At 34.8% G+C, this 19652-nt stretch overlaps 1 protein-coding gene across 1 annotated transcript in view; it reads left to right on the forward strand.

Annotated features, from left to right (window-relative positions):
- Positions 1 to 19652, forward strand: part of LOC143252369 (protein phosphatase 1 regulatory subunit 21) — a 54549-nt gene that overhangs the window by 16450 nt on the left and 18447 nt on the right. Inside the window, exons 4-6 of the mRNA XM_076504372.1 lie at positions 257 to 400; positions 5913 to 5999; positions 8805 to 8969. Coding sequence (XP_076360487.1) covers positions 257 to 400; positions 5913 to 5999; positions 8805 to 8969 — 396 coding nt within the window. The remainder of the gene's footprint in view (positions 1 to 256; positions 401 to 5912; positions 6000 to 8804; positions 8970 to 19652) is intronic.

Raw genomic sequence — 19652 nt, forward strand, 5'->3', positions numbered from 1 at the left:
CAGTTATATATATATATATATGTAGACTCATAGCTCATAAAACAAGAACAAATTTATACACAAGTTTTCTATTGGCATGGACGTCTTGAACAACATAATTAACATAAGAGGCTAAGAGCTTGTAGATGTGAGTAAACAGCTTGTCTTATACCTGAGGGTCGATTTTGACTTAAAAATTAGTTTATTTTTTATGGGTAATAAATTTATTCATACATGTAAGAAAAAGAAACATCAGTTATTTACTTTTTAATAACAGGAGCAGTTGAAAGCCAAAGAACAGGCTATTCGTAAGCTGGAGCAAGAAATAGAATGTTTAAATTTCCGAAACTTGCAATTAACTAAGCGTGTTGCTGTGTTACAGAAAGATCTTGATGTAAAAGTAGAAAAGCCAAAACAGAAGGTAAGATTGTTTCCATATCTAGTTTTCACTGAAAGAAACTAGCTTGGGAAATGTGTTCTTTTGGTTATACTACAATTTGTATGTCCTATATGTTTGATATGGTGGTTATTTTCAAGTAACATAATGTTTGTATATCTCATCCTAAGACATTTCAAATGCAAGTTAAAGTGAAAAGATGCTTTCTTCATTTTAAGTGATTGACTTACTGTGAGCTATATTGAAAAGTTGAATTTTCTGTATTCTATCACTGAATCACTATGGCATCCTTAACAATGGGACGAGACAAACTGTACAGTTATGTGAAAGTGTAAAGATGAAACAAAATTAATGAAAGAAGGAAGTCTATATAGTGAAATATAAATACATGTAATTTGATGATATAAACAGTGTGTATAGGTCTGTTTGTTGCATATTATAATTTATCTGAGATGAGTCTCTGATTAGTTATGGAGTACAATTTGAAATAGTCAGAAATGTTAACTTAATGGAATGTCAATGTATATCAAATTTCTGATGTTTGACAACAAGATTGATACACACAGTTTTCTTTCTCAACACATGTGTTTTAATTACTACTTACTACAAATAATGACTTTTATACAAAAGTTTTACACATGTACAAACAATATCTTCATCCAATCTTGAGCTGAATTTTTTATTGATGGTTCACAGAGAGCAAATTAATTCTATGTTGATAAACAGGTACGCTTCTCTTGATGGGAAGCTAGCTTGTTTCCTCGCTGGACACGTACAAGTTTTTCACCAATGAAAATATCTAATGTTCTCACAGAAATACTAACATCTAAAATCAATTCTCTGAAGTTAAACAGTTTGTAATGTTTAAAATATGTAAACATTTCTGGTCAAATATCTGTAGTTTTCCTATTAACAAGTGTTTATGACAATTATAACTTCCAAGGTTTTCAGTATACTGACTGTAGCAAACTAACAATATTATTAAACTGTCTCTCTGCATGTTGCATTGGTTACCTTTTATAAGCTTGAGAAGAGATTTTCTAGAAATTTCAGCTAAAGCAACAATACTGATATTGTACATACACACATCGTACACTGTTGATTCTTGTGCTTGAGAATCTTCTACAAATTTAGAGAACAGGTGGGACTTTCTCAGTTTGCTTTTTTCATTTTATTTTCAATGGAGCAGTAAATACTGTATCACCAATGTCATTGGTTTGTAGATAATTTTTGTACTCTTATCTGGCATAATCAGCTGCTAGGTTCAGTAGAAAGGAGTAGAAGATGGCAGTAAATGGCTCTACAAAGTCAGTAAGGTTTAGGAATCATATTAGTCCTGTGTCAGGTACAATACATATGTTGAGAGGTCTGAGAAAATTTTGTGTGTGATCACATACGTACAAGTAGTTTTATTCTGATGATATAAAATAGCTCATTCTACTTAACAAAAGAATGTTAGAAATACTGTAATTATCTTTGAAAGCATAATTAAATTATGCAGTATTTTATGCAACAGCTTAGTAAATACTAATTGTGTAAAGTTAATTTCCCTGATTAGTGTCAGTGTTCTATAGCAGGGATTGCCAAACTTTTTTCACAGGGGGCCAGATTACTTGGAAAATGAGAAGTGTGGGCCACATGATCATTATGTTCAATACTCATAAGCTAGAATAAAAGCTCTCTGTAGAAGACTTAACACTAAGTTTAGGATGTCACATTAGCCATGTGGAAGTAGCATGCAATACACACATATAATAAAAAAACAAAAAGAAATACAACCAACATTTTTATTTACCAAAAGGTTATCAAAGAAGGTGACATTAGCAAAAACAATTGCCACATCGCACACAGTGAGTACATATCTGAATTTCACTAAGCTGCAAAAAAGTTAGTGAGATTTATGAAATTGGTGTTTGGCTTTCAAAATATCTTCAGTGTTTGGTTTTGAATTGCTGCATCCAATCATTAGAATTGCTTTCAAATGTTCATCAGGCAACCTTGATCGATGAACATCTTCAATGTTTGGTTTTGAATTGCTGCATCCAATCATTAGAATTGCTTTCAAATGCTCATCAGTCACACTTGATCAATGTACTAACTTCACATACTTCATTTTTGAAAATGCTTGTTCACAGACGTAAGTTGTTCTGAACACTGATGCCATACCAGATGCTAATTGCTTCAGCTTTGGAAAATCACCTTCAGGTATGCAACTGTAAAATTCAATAAGTTGCCCCTCTCTGTGTTTTGCTTTCAACAAGTCATTTCTTTGCAAATTGATGACCTCCAGCTGAAGTTCCACTGGCACGTCATCAATGACACAATCAAAAGGATTCTGAAAAAGGAGAATGTCACTTTCGATTCTGTCGAGATCCAAAAATCTCTCTAAAAATGCTTATTTAAATCACCAATAATTTTTTTCTGAAACTCCAGGTTGACATCTTCTGTGATTCCAGCATGAAACTCATTGAAACACTGAAAATGAGAGAGGTTTCCTCCTTCCAAATATGCTTCAAACAATGACAGCTTTCTCCAAAATCCTTTAATGATTCTATAGAGATCACAGACAAGGTTATTCTTCCCCTGAAGTTTAAAGTTCAATTCATTCATGTGGGATGTGATGCCAACCAAAAATGACAACTTTGAAAACCAGGTTGGATCCGACAGAAGTGCATTGGCTCTGTATTTCTCGATAAGAAATATATCTATTTCTTTTCTCAGCTTATAAAAACGAGACAAGACTTTACCTCAGCTGAGCCACCTTACCACTGTGTGATAAGGCAAGTCACAGAAATCCAAATCAATTTCTTCAAGAAATGCCTTGAACTGGCGATGATTAAGTACATGACCCCGAATGAAGTTCACTGCAGAAATGACTGGTTTCAGTATGCAAGAAATATCTAAGTCTTTTCCACAGACTGCTTGCTAATGTATGATGCAGTGAGCACTTGAGAGTTAATCTTCCAACTGTTTCCTGATCAGCCCCACCAGACCCTTCTTTACTTCAGCCATGTTTTTTCCTCCATCATCTGTTACCCCTCTAAACTGATTCCACTGAAGGTTATAGTCTTGCAAAGTTTTATACATTTCCATGAAAATGTTTTCTCCAGTTGTTCTTTCATGCATGCTACAAACTGATGCCAACTCTTTCATGATCTGAAAGTCCAAATTAACTCCACGAATGAACACAAAAAGTTGTGACATATTTGAGAGATCAGTAGACTCATCCAGTGCCAGAGAATACCATAGGTAGTTTCTAGCTTTTTGGTGTATCTGTAATGCAATGTTCTCTCCAAGTTCTTCTGCTCTCCATACAACTGAAGTTGCTGAAAGGCTGATACTTTCAAAGAAATTGTCTTTTCCAGGACATAGCTCATTTGCTCTTCCATAATACATTCTTTGATGAAGTTGCCGTCAGTAAAAGGTTTTCCTCGCTCTGCCATCCTATGCACTATTTTGTAACTTGATGAGTGACAGATTCATTTTCAGCAAACTTTCTCATGAAGAGATTCTTTTGAGATTTAAAAACACGTTTCATGGATTCAAATTTCTCAGAATGGAACTTTCATGAAAATTTCAAATATGTTGATAGATATTTTGTTTCATAGTGATGCCGAATACTGTACTCTTTCAAAACGCAACACTTTCGGTGCATCTCACACAAGTAGCTTTCTGGTTTTTTATTTCCACAAAGAAGTACTTTTCTCCCCATTCTTCATTGAAAGCATGACACACAGAGTCCACCTTTCTTCTTTTAAAAGCAGCCATAACGATGGGTGAAAAAAAACAGGATCTGAAAATGAAAAACACAGAACACTGTGAGAAAAGTAATGTACTGGTCCAAGAACACACAAACAAAATATATTGAAATATACGTTTGCCACGACACTTACGAGTTACGAAAAGCGCATAACCCGACTACTAAGAGAAATGAGCTTGCTGAAGCAGTAACCCTAGGCTTCTGAATTTACAAGACGAGTCGATAGGATGAGGGTTAAGTATGTACTTGTTTTTGAAATGCTTTCAAAGATATATGCCTCGATATGATTAAACAGGCAGTAAAGACAAAAGAAGAATTTTCTTATTGGTTAAAAATGCGCTTGACAGCCTTGTTTCTTTTTATAACGTCTTGTGTTTGCCAGCTTAAAGCGACCATTGGTGTGATTTATTTTGTTATAACAGTCGGACATTTAATGAAATGCCACCTTTTATTTTCAAGCGGCTAGCTGCTGGCGGGCCAGACTAAATGACATTGTGTGGTGTATCCAGCTCGCAGGCCGTAGTTTGGTGACCCCTGTTCTACAGTATACTGTATATCTTTTAAAATGATGTATACATTGAAATTAGTCAGGAAATCAACTTTATATTTTTGTTAATTTGTGTTGTTTTCCATACTTAAGTTGTGCTCATAAAGCCATTAGTATTTATAACATTTGTACTTTCAATTGATATATTTATGGTTAATTTTAGTATTTTCATTTTATTTACAAACAGTTAAAGGAAACTTATAATTTCAGAAGACAAACTTTCTTTCAGTAGTGGTGGACAGAGCTTCAGTGTGGCCTTGATGTAGGAAGAACTGTTTCATATAAAAGTTTCTTATTGAATAACATTGTGTTAGTGTTCTGTACTGTGACTAAAACAATAGAAAATACTTCAACTTTTTAAATGACTAAAAATATTGTTCACAGTATCAGCTGGTTATAAATAAAAAAAATCCTCAACATGAATGTGAAGCTTGTTTATTGTTTTATTTATAAAACTGTAAGATGCTTCTGAATGACAGCTCCTTTAGCTTAAACAGTGTCATGAATTATTTACCTTAGCAAAGGTTAGTAGTAGGGATGTTCAAGACCTAATAAAATATTAATAATAATAATTTAGCATATTATAAGGTTGACAAAAATAACATTTTTTTGAACTATGTTTATTAAGTTTAAAATTGAAGAAAAATATTAATATATCAGCCTTTAGACATGATTTCTCTATAGAATAGTATGAGTTTTGAGTCATTATTTGTCTGTATTATTATTGGTGGCCACTCTTTTTACATTTTAATATTGAGAACATTAATAAAGCATGGTCATCTAAAATTTCAAATGGCTGATGGTGAAGAAATGAAAAAAAAAACATGGCTGTTACCAAAATTGGGATGGAACTAGTTTGAAATTAAAGTAGGTAGAAACTATAGCAGGAACAGCTAAAGTTTTCTGTTCAGTGAATAACCTTTAGACACCATCTTATTATGTGTTTAACATCACCTGTGGTGATGTTTATTTTTCAACACAATCATCACAAACAACCATTTTTAATACAATAAAATTATAAAGTGTGAAGTTCTCTCAATCAGACAAAACTAAAACATAGTTTTGATTTATGTTGTTGGGTGTAAGAATTATTATGATCTTATATACCAGTAAATATTTTAAAGTAATATTGTAGGTTGTTACTTAAAACAATGGATTATTTCTTAAAGGATCCCCACCCCATAAGTGGTACATTATTTAACTGGTAATATTTGTAAATATTGTTTTAGAAGCCAACTTTTCCTGGAGGTACTCCTACTGTTTTAGATGTAGAACTTCAAAGCAGAATAGAAGAAAATGAAAAACTTCATCAACAGGTAGGAATGTTTAAAACTTCCCTAACCACATACTTGCTATTGTAATCATTTTTGTTATACCTTATTTTAACAGCTCCTTAAAATACATTTTTTTATATTTTAGTTTTTATGCTAAATGTGATTAGTGTATATTAGCAATTAATCTCTCCGTATATAATGTATATTGTATTCAATGACAGCTGACATATGTCATGAATTAACTGGATCATTAGTGAAAACATTAATTAAATTTGAAATATTGTATAATGCTGTTAAAAGACCATATTTAATATCCTTTATTATTAGAATAAAAAATTCTTTGACACACTTGTTGGTATATAGGGTAACAGTTTTCATTGTATAACTTCATTTATCAGTGTGTGCTTTCTCACCTAGATTCCAATTACTTGCCTTTAATTTAGCTACAGTGTTTAGATTCTAATTGTATATGATAGAGTTTCTTTTCTAAAAAAATTAGAAATAATGTCAGATTCAGTTAATAATAACTCCTACTTTTATACTCTATTGATTGAATACTGGTATTACTTACAACCTTGATAAATCTGTAGTTTTAGTGAGGAGTGTAAACAACTGAATTCATTTTTTTTAAGTAACTAATTACTTCATTAGGCCTAAGAGTCAAAACAGGTATGAATATTCCTATATTGAACTGTTATGTCTGAAATTGCTTGTGTGTGTGTGTGTGTATTATAACTTAGCATATTTCAACAACAACAAAAAACAAACTTGAAATTATTTAAAAGAAGCTCTGAGGATCTGTCTATTCACAATTACGTTCACTCTTGTCTGACTTTTGCATGAATATATTTAGGGCGAGCACTTGCAAAGGAATGATCCATAAATTATGTTAAGCTTAGTAAAAAGATAAAAAAAATTATAGAAATAAAGATAACATTTTCTTTTCTGTCCAGGAAACAAAAAATTACTTTGTAAACATGAATTATATGCTTATCAAGAGACTGTAGACTAAAGTAATGTCTCTGGTAGAACTATATACATGACAGTGTGTATGTATTGTTATGGTGAACAATAATAAAAAAAAAAAGACTAAGGACAAGTATTTGTGGTATAAATTATATATAAAATGCAGTAATAACCTTATAAAGTCCTTGCATGAATTGTGGTTAGGGCACTCAAATAAGTCTGCACCAAAAATGCTCTCTGTTTAAACCATGACAGCATTATAATGTGATTGTCTATCCCACTTTTTGATGGTAGAAGAGTAACCCTAAGAGTTAGCATTAGCATGTGTTTGTTAGGTGCCTTCTCTCTAGCTTATCACTTTTAAATTAGGGACAGCTAATGCAGATAGCCCTCAAGTGATATTGCATGAACTTCAACAAACAAACAATATCCTGAAGGATTAAATATTATTACAATAAATTATTAAATTGAAATTTCCAACTTCGTTTTGCAAACTCATATTACAGTCGTTCACTTTATGATTTTTGTTGTGATAGAATTAGGAAAGATGAGGTTAATACAAGAACAAAATAGAATTAATTGGGCAACTATAATGAACATAATATTATAACATTATTTGGACAGTTGTTGTGACAGTGAGATTATTGTCTCTCAGAGATTATATGTAAATTTAATTTAGTGTCCCTCCTTCATTATGATCAGCTGGATGTAGATAAAATAAAATAATTATGATTATTACTTTAGAATATTTTTAAAAGTTGGCCTCGTACTAAAGAAGTTCATGATCAATTTGAGTACTTCAGAAAAGTTCTCTCTTTGCACCAAAAACCAAATGGTGATTTATGTTATTTTTCCTTAAGTATTTTAGTTTTTAAAACTGTAATCATAAAGAGCTGCTGCCTATTATGAAAGGAACAGTGATTCAAAGATTTCTTAATAAGGTGAAGAACCAAAAAAAGCTTTGTTTCCAATTACCAGACAGACCCTAAGTAAAAATGGCTAACTGATGTTTTTTCAACACTTCTCAAAACAAACAAATTTGTCTCCAGATCGACCATAATGAAAAATGCCCTTCAATTAATTATTTTTATTTTCATTACATCTATCTGCTACCATATTGTGCAAGGTGAAAGCAATAAGAAACCACATCTCTGATTCATTAGTTGGTATGGCAAGTCAACACTCTCAGCTAATTATAGCTGAGCTTCCATTCAGGCAGTGTTAAACATTTTATTATAGCAGCTAAAATATTTTCTGTCTTTGAAAAATACCCACAATTCCTTCAGAAATGACTTTTACAAAACAAATAATACTGTGACCAAATCTGGTCAGCCTAATATTCTGCTTGCCTACTCTATTATTGAAACATAAAAGAAGTGTAAATAAAAAGAAATTCCTACCTACCTACTGTTTTTTTTTTTCAGCATGTAATAGGAAACACAGCATTTGTTTTCTTGACGTAATTAAAATGTTTAACATTTTTCATATTACCTCTAAACCTCCTAATGAAATGTAATGTGAAACACATTTTTTTGCAATGAATATCTAGCTTTTTGTTCACTATACTGTGCTAGTTATTACTGACAAAAGTTAGGGCAACCACATTGAAATGCATTACCTATTATGGAATATTGAAAAAAACTAATAGTGCTTTTGAGATAGTGGTACTTTGGCTAGATAAGTTTTGTGTGTGCTGCAGTCTGTGCATATTAGAAACTTACATGTGTTATTATTTTAATTTTTGTGTTTTTTTATGTTCAGATATATGTTAAGGTAGCAGGGCATGCTGTAAACTTGAAAATAATGCATCATGGACCTGGGAAGACTGGAGCAATCCAACTGAAATTACTTGCTTTATCTCTGTTCCTTTGGTTTCTTTAGGTATATTCTGCTGAACTCGAACACAAGAAGCAAATTGAAGAATTGTCAAGATATCTTCAGGAGGCTCGAGATGAATTGGCTCTGAAAGAACACATCTTAAATGAGGTCATCAGGAAGCAAGAGACAACCATATTCAAACTTACTGATGAAAGAGCCAAGATAGAGGTATTCAAATAATGGTTGTGAAAATAAAAAAAACACCATTAAAACCAATTACATTATCACAAAGAATATTCCACTTTAGTGTTTTTTCAAAAGATGGGACTTTCTTTATTTCCTTATTTTTCTTCCTGATTAAAAAGATTTGAAGAAATATTTTTTTATTCACTTGTAAAATATATGGATTGTAAAGTTAAGTTTGTGTAATTGTATTGCTAAAAACTTAGAACATTAGTTTCCCATATATTTTTTCACTTTTGTTATAAGCAAATTTAGTTAAGGGACAAGTTTGGTAGTCATTTACAAAGTTTAGATGGTAAAATTAAAAATAAATCAAAGCAAAAAGGAGCTAAAATAATACTTTCAAGACAAAAGTTCACTTTTACACATAGAATCCATCATGTGTATACCTACAAAATTTTCATGTTCTTAGCCTTCAGCTAATTCCCACCTGATATTCAGATGTTTAATGTAAACTGCACCAGAGCATCATAGTGACACAACCTTCATGTGCAGTAACTCTTCTTAAGCACTTACACTCAAAATAACTTTATTCTTTCCATCAGTAGTACTATAGAAATTTTTTTAATATTAAGCACTTACACTCAAAATAACTTAAATTTCTTCATCAGTAGTAGTATAGACTTTTTTTTTTATCTTACATTGAATTTAACCCTTTCCTGATGGACTTTGTATAATATACAAGTTCATCTATACATTTGCACACACTAAGTATTTGCACGATAACTTTTGATACAGCATGTGCATCTTCACACAATTTGGTGTACTTTTAGTAAAGATTACAAGCGTTGTGTATACAAAAAATCAGATTTTGTAATAAAATGTTTTTACTAAAGGTTTGTTTGTAAAAATAGAGTTTATTTCATTACTAGTCTGAGTGCAAAGTGGTTTCATGTTATAATTAAAAAAAACTATTCTTTGTCCCCAAAATCTCGTACATTATTTGCATACTCTCTAAAACCTCCTAAATACATTTTGAACATTTGTTTTCAGTAAGACTTTATATTTTGTTATTTTATGTACTCTGCAGAGTCTATCACGTGACAAACCTTGTAACCATCATAAAAGAAATTAGGAAATATAATTATTTTTTCGTGCTAGAATGACTACCTAACACAGAAATATAAAAAATTTAGAGTATGTAGCTTTAGTCTCATAATGCTATATATTTACATATATATTTATTATTTTTTATTACATTGACCTTCCAGTCGTGCCTAGTTAACATTACATAACATGTATTGACTTGGTGGACATGCATTTATATTACATACCCATTAATATAAAACTGACTTTTAGCTTTTCCTGCCTTAGCTGTGTTTTAGTGGACTAGTATATTGTAATATACGGTCACATTTTAATTGTTATATATATGTATAAAATGTAAATTATTTCTATTTAGAAACAAATTAGTAAACTTAATTTTCTTAAAATATAGAAGAATAAATTAAGAAGCAAAGCAAACAATTATCTCTTCTTGCTATACTTTTGTTTTCAGTTGCTGCTGGACATGGGTTGCTAAGCCTTTTCAAATTTTGTCTTTGGAGGATATCAAAATTTTTTTTAGGTTTTATATATTGAGTTGAATGACCAAAAAATCATAAATAACTACACTGATATCATAGAATTCCACTAATTTATTAAGCTTAGTAACTAAAATATATCTACATTTTAAAAAATATGAAATTTTGAGTAGACTGCAGACACAACCTACTTTTTTGATATCTTGGATTAGAAAGAGGTGGTAGCCTATTCATAGATTAAAATAGCTGAAAAAACTACTTTGGGGACATTCTAAGCTGTTAATTGGTTATTCACATGTCATATATTGAAGTTAATTTATACAAGGGGCTGTTTCAAAAAATGGAAAGAGTTGAAAGGGGCCAGCACATTTGATTCTGTACATAAGCCATATATCAGTAAAATAAAAAAATTATGAGCTTCTGATTTTATATTCCAGCTTGCTGATATTAGTAATTTAATTTCACAATATCTAATTTTGAAAAGTGCTGCATTTTACTTACCACATGATTTGCTGAAATCTATATTTAAATGTGTCCTTTTAATATTTCTTTCTAAATTAAGAAATTAACTAATTACCGTTTGAATTATAGTCTACAATTTGATTCAAAACTCACTGATATAAATTATAAAATAGTAGTTGGATAAACTTTTAAAAGCAATTAACAAACATGATGACATGGCCTTTGACCCATGAACCATTGTGTAAGGGTTAATGAAAGAAACTTTTTTCATTCTTTTTTCACTTTTTTTTGTAAAAGCATTTGTTTTTTATACTGAATTCTCAAACAACATCACTTCTAATTTGTCTTGTGAAAGTAAATGAGTGATGAACATAGAATCTATCTTTGCCATGGCTTTTGAAGGCTTATAGATTATTTTTATGTTTTATACTTTAGAACTGACTCTTCCAATTATATGATCTTCTCTTTGCTATGATTTTAACCCATTATGTCTTTCATCCAATCTTGTGGGCCTTTGCTTGCATGCATTGACTGGTGCTATGTTTTCATTTGTTTGTGGTTGATTGGCTTCTGCTTGCCTTATTCTTGGAGGATTTCTTTATTTCACACCTCCCTTGCTCTGCTGGAGACTGCTCAGTTGAGATGCTTTGTCATTTTTTACATGTTTTTTCATGCCTGCACAGTATTTATTACATTTTGATGTTTTTTTCTACATACATATTGGTTGAGTTTACCTCTTCATATGTGAAGTTTAACTTCTGGTTATTGTTGTTTGCACTTCTCATTCTTGTCCTGCTAATGAGATTCTTTCACTTTGGGGGAATTTGGTTTTCATTGAATCACTTGTCTCTTTGAGGCATGTACACTTGTGCCTCCTCCACCTCCAGTGAATTTTATGGGACCAGTGGCAACCTTTTTTGGATTCCATTGTCTTCTATGGAGAACCTCACTTTTTGTTTTTTCCAGAATTTCATAGTTGATTCTTTTTTGCATTGGAGTGCATTTCTAAATGACACTCTGTTTTGGTACAGGAACATCAGCATGTTTGAACTTTTTGCTCATCAGGCATGATCCCATTTCCTATCTCTTCTGGTGTATCAGTTGGTCATGATACACTCTGACAGTTCTACAGTTGTTTCTTACTTCATCTGTTGATGGGGCATCTGCTTCAGGGCTCTTTGATTTCAAATATTGAACCTCCTCTTCTGGTTTCTTTTCCATTGAATTTGTATTCTTGCTTGCTATGTACTGGTGGCAAATTGCCTCTCTTGGCTAAACCACATTCTGCCTATGATGTTGTTTCCCCACCTTAGGGTTTTTTTTACAGGTTTTGCTCTTGGTCAGACGTACCTCTTGTGAATCTCTTTGCCTCTTCACTGAACTCTAAGCTCCTGCTCTTTTAGTTCCCTGTTCTTCATCCTTCTTGGCTGTAAGCACTTTCAGCATGAAATAATCTAACTTTTACTATGTGCCTAGCCACCTCTTTGACTCTTCTTTCAGGTTCTTATTTTGATAACCAAAACTCTTTCTTATTGCACTCTGTTTTTGGTGTCTCTTTGACTAGCTTAGCCCTGGTTCCTCCTACTTTTTGATTGGCATCCAGAAATCCCTTCCTCTTTGCAGTGACCTCTTTCCTTTTCGTTCAGTTCACATATCCCTTTTTTTTCATTCAGGGGCAACAGTCCTTCATATCCACATGAAGGATTTGTTTATAGATTACCTTTAGGGACAGACTCTCTGATTGTGTAGACTTTTTATCCCATTCATGTAGCCCTTCCAATTTGTCTCTCAATGCAAATGGTAGGTTTCTTGTCATTGTTCCATTCACTGCCCTTTCTTCCTGACTGTCCTACTATGACCTCCTGTCTGCCATTTTACTTGGTTGTTCAAAAATTGTTTTTGGTCTTCATTACTGGTTATCAGCCAGCCTTATTTAATACATTTTCTTTTTTCCAGTTACCACAAGGTGTTTTCTTTATATGTTCTCACACATGTTCATGAAGCTGATGGTTTCATGCTCTTCTACTGCTTTTCACTTATGTCTTCTTTCCTACTTCTTTTTGTTTGTGGTTACGATTTCATTGACATATATGCTATTGATGCTTTTGGAACTCTATTCCACTACACTTCTTACTTCTCTATATGGACTGTCTTTTTCTTCATCTACCTTCAGCCTCTTTTGAGAGTGACCATTCTTTCTCTCACATCTCTCACCACTGTGCTTGTTGTGATTCATATTGGCTCCTATGTTTATATTGACTTCTGCCTTTAGGAGTTCTGACCATTGTCATTTTTCTTCCCTGGAACCCTCTTCATTCAGGCTTGTCTCATATTCTTATTATTTGAGTCTGTTAGCTCATCCAGTTGATGAATTTTTCTATGGGTATTGATGCTTTCATACTGTCTCATATTTCTTTGCTTAATCAATGTTTTCTGTTTCATTCACTTGCTATTCATTTTGGCCAGCTCTCTACACATTCATCTCTTTTTAACTTCAACATTGGGCTTTTTTGTCTTCTGTAGGATTTTGACTACCCTCAATTGCCATTCTGCATTTGACCCACAGTTCTTGAGATGAATAAGTATGTTTTCTTTTTCACTCTGTCTTAATCTAACAAGATCCCACCATATGCTTGATGTTACCTCCTAGGGTATGCTTGTTTCCCAAAATCTGCTTTGGGCCAAGAGTAACAGAAAACTTTCAGATCATTTGCCCTGGTTTTGCCAATACTCACTGCAAGACCACTAAAAGTGTGTCCTCATGTTATAAAAAATTACTCTGTTGCCTGATCCAGACCATACTATTTAATGGACTATTATGGAGAAAAACTGGAACCAGGGAAGTGATTGTCCACTTCTTTGGTTCATGCTTGCTGGCTTTTAAATATGTGGCTTCACAGTCCCCTTTTGCATTGTTTCCAGAAAAAGACCTTTCTGGCAGATGTTAAATGGGTATTTGGGCACTCATCCAGGTTTTCCCAGCATGAATCCTCCTCCCTCTTCTTCAAAGTGGAGTATGGGAAACCCTTGCCACTTATTAGTTGGTAACTGTTGGAGTGGTGGAACATGGAGAGTTTATCACTGATTTGGCTTAACAGTTAGAAGTAAGGCAGTGGGTGATGCTGTCAGTGTAATGCAAATCACTGCTCAAATAGCTCTTATGTCAACCTCCAGCATCCTGAATTTGTCCAATTTGGATAAGGTGAGCACAACATGTAAAGTCTGATTTTGCCCTTATTGCATTAAACTTATTGTTTTGCGAATCACTTGTATGCAAGTGCTGAGATGGTCATGTTCTTATTTTTACTATTCCTGTGACATTTGGAGCTTATTTGCCTCTCCATTCTTACATTCCAGGTGAAAATCATACCTTGGTTAAGACCGTATGAGGTCTCCCATGGGCGAAACCCTAAAGAGCCATCTAGTGTTAAGACTGCATGGGCTTTCATTCTTTTGGATGCTTTCTGAAGGGAGCTCATCTCAGTTCACTTTTGCATCAGTACCTTCCACAATGAATTATAGGATTTTTGCTATTCTGTGTGAAGAGATGAAATATCCTTTCAGATGTTAACATTTTCCTAATCAAAAATGAAATTATTATAGATACTCACTTCTTAACACATTCCCAGCCAACCTCTCCACTTGCACTGCACTTTCTTCTTGCCTGTAATGAACTTATTCTAATTTATGTGAGGAACGTTAAGTAAGAGCTAGAGTGTATATCAGACATTGTAATTTCAGTTTCAGAACCCCTCCATGTGGATTCCTGTATGTGGTGAGGGGACTTTCCAGAAAAAGTTCTGTTAATTCAGTTTACCATGCATGGTGACCTGTGAAGGTGAAGAGAGGATCCTAGTGGTTGAGCGGTCCAACCCTAACACACCACTTTAGTCTTGAATTCCTGTAAGTGCAAGTTGGCCAATTAACTTCGGCTTGGGTAAACCAAGTACCATTGTTGGATGTTCTGAATGGGTGTTGTGAACATTATGTCTGTTACTGGTGTTTGGGTATGGCACTTGTGAAACCTTGGCATTGCTGCAGTGTCCTGGTTGGTATTGTAGTGCATCCCCTCACAGAGATCCATGGTGGGGTGGGGTCAGTAAGCACCAATATTCTTGCTTTATTATGGATTCCCCAAATAAAGATAAAAATAAAGTAGTGAAAAACAGACCAATGGTAAACAACTGCATCTTGAAAATTTTGGACAGCACATTTTGCCTTTTTCAATGCCTGTACATCATTTATGATATTACTTTCTTTATCAGACAGTTCTTTAGGGCAAATGTCTCCCTTTTTTATTCAAAAAAGACTACAGGGGCTTGCTGATTCTCTTATGTGAGTAAAAAAGCTACATTCTGGAGACATCTTGGTGGAAACATCCACTCCAAAACAGAGTAAACTTCTCTTGCTTTCAAAGGCCACTGGAGATAATACCCATTGAGATATCTTACCATGCTACTTTGAACTTGTCACGTGTAGTTCTTGTTGAGAGGGATTTGAAGAACATCCTTCAGTCAGAAATCCTCTCTGATTTCTCCACCCAAGGAGTTTCTGCAATGAGGCATATCTCGACTTGCAAAAATGAAATTATGTTACTGACCAATATCCTAATTTTGATGTTTCGTCACTACATCCAACTGCTACCATTAAGGCAGATTATCTAAATTGCAAGGTACAGCCATGTATTTTGAACCCTCCCAGATATTTCCAATATCAGCAGTTCTGTCACTAAGAGACATCATGTTGTGGTTCCTTGACATGTACTTGTTGTGGTGGCAAGGACTATGATGCCAAAAAGTGCATATTGGACCCTCATCATGCTAATTGTAGTGGCTTTCACCCCTCTTTCATTCTTGCCCTAGGTGGGTGGAGGAAAAAAGAGGCACAGCATTTGAAAATGGTTCACAATATTTCTTACTCCTGAAGCTCTAAAGTTACTGAACACCATTCCATCTTGGACGTATACTGCTTTACTTCATTCCATTGCTATAATGGAAGTGCAGATAAATCTCTCAATGTTTCTAACAGAGTAGTTTTCAAGTTAAGTGAAAAATCTTTTGCCCTCTGGGGTTAAGAGAGTTGATGAGTCAACACCTATCTCTATCCCCACCTTTCTTTCCAGTGGCTCCCCAGATCCACATCCTTTGGCTCTGGCTTCTGGCATTTCTTCAAGTCCATCTTCTTCTGTCCCCGAGAAGCAGAATGATTATTTAATCATGCCTTGAATCACTGGAATCTTCATCCAACAACATGGACCTGCCCAAATGACCCAGAGCAGGTTCCATTGAGGTCAGTAGACCTCCAAATAAAAAGAAACAACACATTCAGATACAGAGGGGGCTCTCCACCTAATTCTGCTTCACGTAAGTGAAAATGGCCATTTTAATACAGTTGAACTGTTAAAGTTTGCATTCTAATTTGAATAACATCAAAGTATTAATTGATTTTTACCATCCTGTGTGTCTTTCTTTATAGGAAACATTTCTGAAACCTGTTGATGCAATTATCTTTCAGCAGTTTTCTTTGTACAGGAATCACAGGTTGTTTGATGGAGGGTGGCACTGCTGATCGATCAGCATGTGCCCATCCTGCCTTTGCCACTCAATACACCCTTGTAGGCAATAGCAATTTGTGCTTCCTTGGGTTATACCATCATTGTTCTCTCTGTCTTATCTGCAGGTCTGAGACCTGTGCCCAATCAGACTTTGATGCTTTCATTGAAGAGTTGCTCTCTCACTTTTTAAATCTGGAGGACTTTAATGATATAATTCCCTCTGGTGTGGTGCTGATATTCATGTGAAGCATTGTTCTGTAGAATGTATGCTCTTGGATCATAACCTTTCTCTCTTCAATACTGGTTATTGTGTCTGTTTTCATGCACCTAGTCAGTCTTTTACTTCTATTGTTCCATCTGTCCTCTCCCCTTTACTTTACTTTCATTTTTCTTGTGGAGTTGATTGTGATCCACGAGGCAGAAATAATTTTCCTATCATTTTGAGGGAGACTGGCTGTGGTCAGTGCCACCTGACCCACATGCCATGGTAGAAGCTAGACCAGGCTAATTGGCCCATTTTTAGTACTTACTCAGAGCGTGTTCCTGCCATTGTCTGTGAAACATCGATAGACAACTGTGTGGCAACAGTAACTGACTGTATTGTCCAAGCAGCTACTCAATTTATTCCTAAAACCTCGACACGTTTTCCATAGTATCCTTGTCCATGGGGGAATTTTGACTGTCACATGGCATGGAGTGCTTAAAAATGGACCTTGGATGCCTTTTATAGGTATCCCACACTTTCAAACTGCATCACTTTCCAGTAGGCACATGCACATGCTTGGCAGGTAAGGTATCAAAGCAAAAATGAATCTTGAACTAAATTCACAGCTAGCATCTCTTCTACCACCAGTTCAATAGTCATATGGGACAAGATTCAGAAGGTCAGTGGGCAGTATACTTCTGCCACTCTTCTGATGGCCAGGACATTGCTATGCTTTGAGCATTGCCAATACTGTTGGTGAAAGCTTTTCTCATGCATCTTCCACTTGTGCCTCATCCCTAACTTTCTTAGCTATCAATGCTGAGGCAGGGTGATTACGTCTTTCCTTTCAGGCTGATTGTCTCTATTAGCCTAATCACCCCTTTACACTGGTGGATCTCAAGCTTGCTCTTCATTGATGATATTCACCACAAGATGATGTGCCATCTCCCTCCTGACTCTTTTGCTGTTGTTCTGGTTGTTTTTAACTAGATCTAGCAGGTGAATGCTTTTCTTGATGTTTGGTGCTGTGCTATTGGTCTCCTTCTTCTAAGCCTGGGAAGGATCCCAATATTCCTTCAAACTACTAGCTGTCTCTGTAAAGTCTTAGAGAGGATGGTTAATGCTCATCTTATTTGGTTCCTCGAATCAAACAACCTCCTCTTATCCACCCAATGTGGATTCTAATGAAAGCTCTTCACTGTAAACGACCTGATTTGACTTGAAATATCAATTAGGAAATCCTTTCTCAAGCAACAACATCTTGTTTTCGTATTTTTTTACCTTGAGAAAGGTTATGATACTAAGTGGAGGTATGGCATTCTGCAAGACCTCCATTCATACATGTTGCATTGCTGTTTGCCCTTTTTTATTAAACTTTTTTTAATGGACTGGTGATTCCAAGTTCATGTTGGTTCAACACTTTCCCCTTCTTTCCCATAGAAACTTGGAGTTCCTCAGTGCTATGTCTTGAGTGTCACAGTTTTCATTATAAAGATTAATGCCATCAGTGGACCAACTTCCCACTCTACAGTTGTAAACAGTCTCTATGTTGATGACTTCCACATGTCATGTCAATAATTGAGCATGAGGTTTATTGAGAGGCAAGTACAGGCTGCCTTCAATTGTTTACTGAAGTGGACCACAGCAAACAGTTTTGCCATTTTTCACTCTAAAACCTTTTGCATGCACTTCATCCACCAACAGGGTATTAACCCTGATCCTGAGCTCCATCTCAGAGAAGTTGTGCTTAGCATTGTCACTGAGGCAAAGTTCTTGGGGCTTATCTATGATTGTAAGCTGACCTTTATACCATACGTCAAGCAGTTATGAGTCAAGTGTACAAGGGCAGTGAACATCCTCCATGTTCTGTCTTCCACCTCTTGAGGAGTGGATTGATGTTCTATGCTGAAGATATATTGTGCTCTCATTCAGTCAAAACTGGACCATGCATCTCTGATCTATAGCTCTTCCAGGACCTCTGCCTTTAAGATGCTGGGCTCTGTTCATCATCAGGGGCTTTCCGTACTTTCCCAATCCATTGTTTGTACACAGAGTCTCATGAACCTCCTCTACACCTCTGCCGTTTGCAACTGTCTTTAGTGTATGCTTCAAAAGTGATCCTACCTAGGTTATGTTTTTCTTCCTCAGTGAGACATGCTTTTTAAGAACAGACAATCTGCCATTATTCCTTTTTTACCATCGTTTCCAGGCACAGTTGGATGAATTGAGTCTGTCTTTGGATGACATTGCCGTGTCCACCAGTCAGCCCATCCTACCATGGCTTATTACTATCCCCAAGTGTGACCTTACTTTGAGTCATCTGATAAAAGTGGATACTCCAATTGGAAGTACCCCGTCTTTTATTTGCTGGACATCTTTCGAACCATCTGTATAAATGGGAATGGAAAGCACACAGGATCCCCTCTGCAGTTTCTGTGTTCACTGCTGAACTGTATGCAATTTCTCTTGCCCTAGATTATGTAGAATCCATGCAATACACTAATCTTACTATTTATACAAATTCATGTAGCTCTATACTCTCCCCGGAATCTCTTCACTTTAGTTCTCACTGTTCTCATCAATATTCAAAATTGGCTGCCTGTTTCTCTTTATCCTCTATTTCTAACCAGTTCTTCTGGATACTGGGCCACATTGGTATTCGCGGGAACAAGCTCACTGACACCACAGCCAAGTATGTCTGCTCTGGTGCTATCACGGGCCGTGTCTGTCCTATACATGGACCATGGTCCTCTATTCATTGCTCTGTTCCACTCCAGTTTGCAATCGACAGACTTTTCCAGATTAAGTCTTCTGTTGCTCTTTGGCCATCTTGATTCGATAAGGGTCAAAAGAAGGAAGTTTTCTTGGCTAGGCTTTGCATTGGTAACAGTTTTTTAATTAACAATTTTCTTTTATTTGGAACT

Source organism: Tachypleus tridentatus, chromosome 6 (assembly GCF_004210375.1).
Source record: "Tachypleus tridentatus isolate NWPU-2018 chromosome 6, ASM421037v1, whole genome shotgun sequence".
Lineage (NCBI taxonomy): Eukaryota > Metazoa > Arthropoda > Merostomata > Xiphosura > Limulidae > Tachypleus > Tachypleus tridentatus.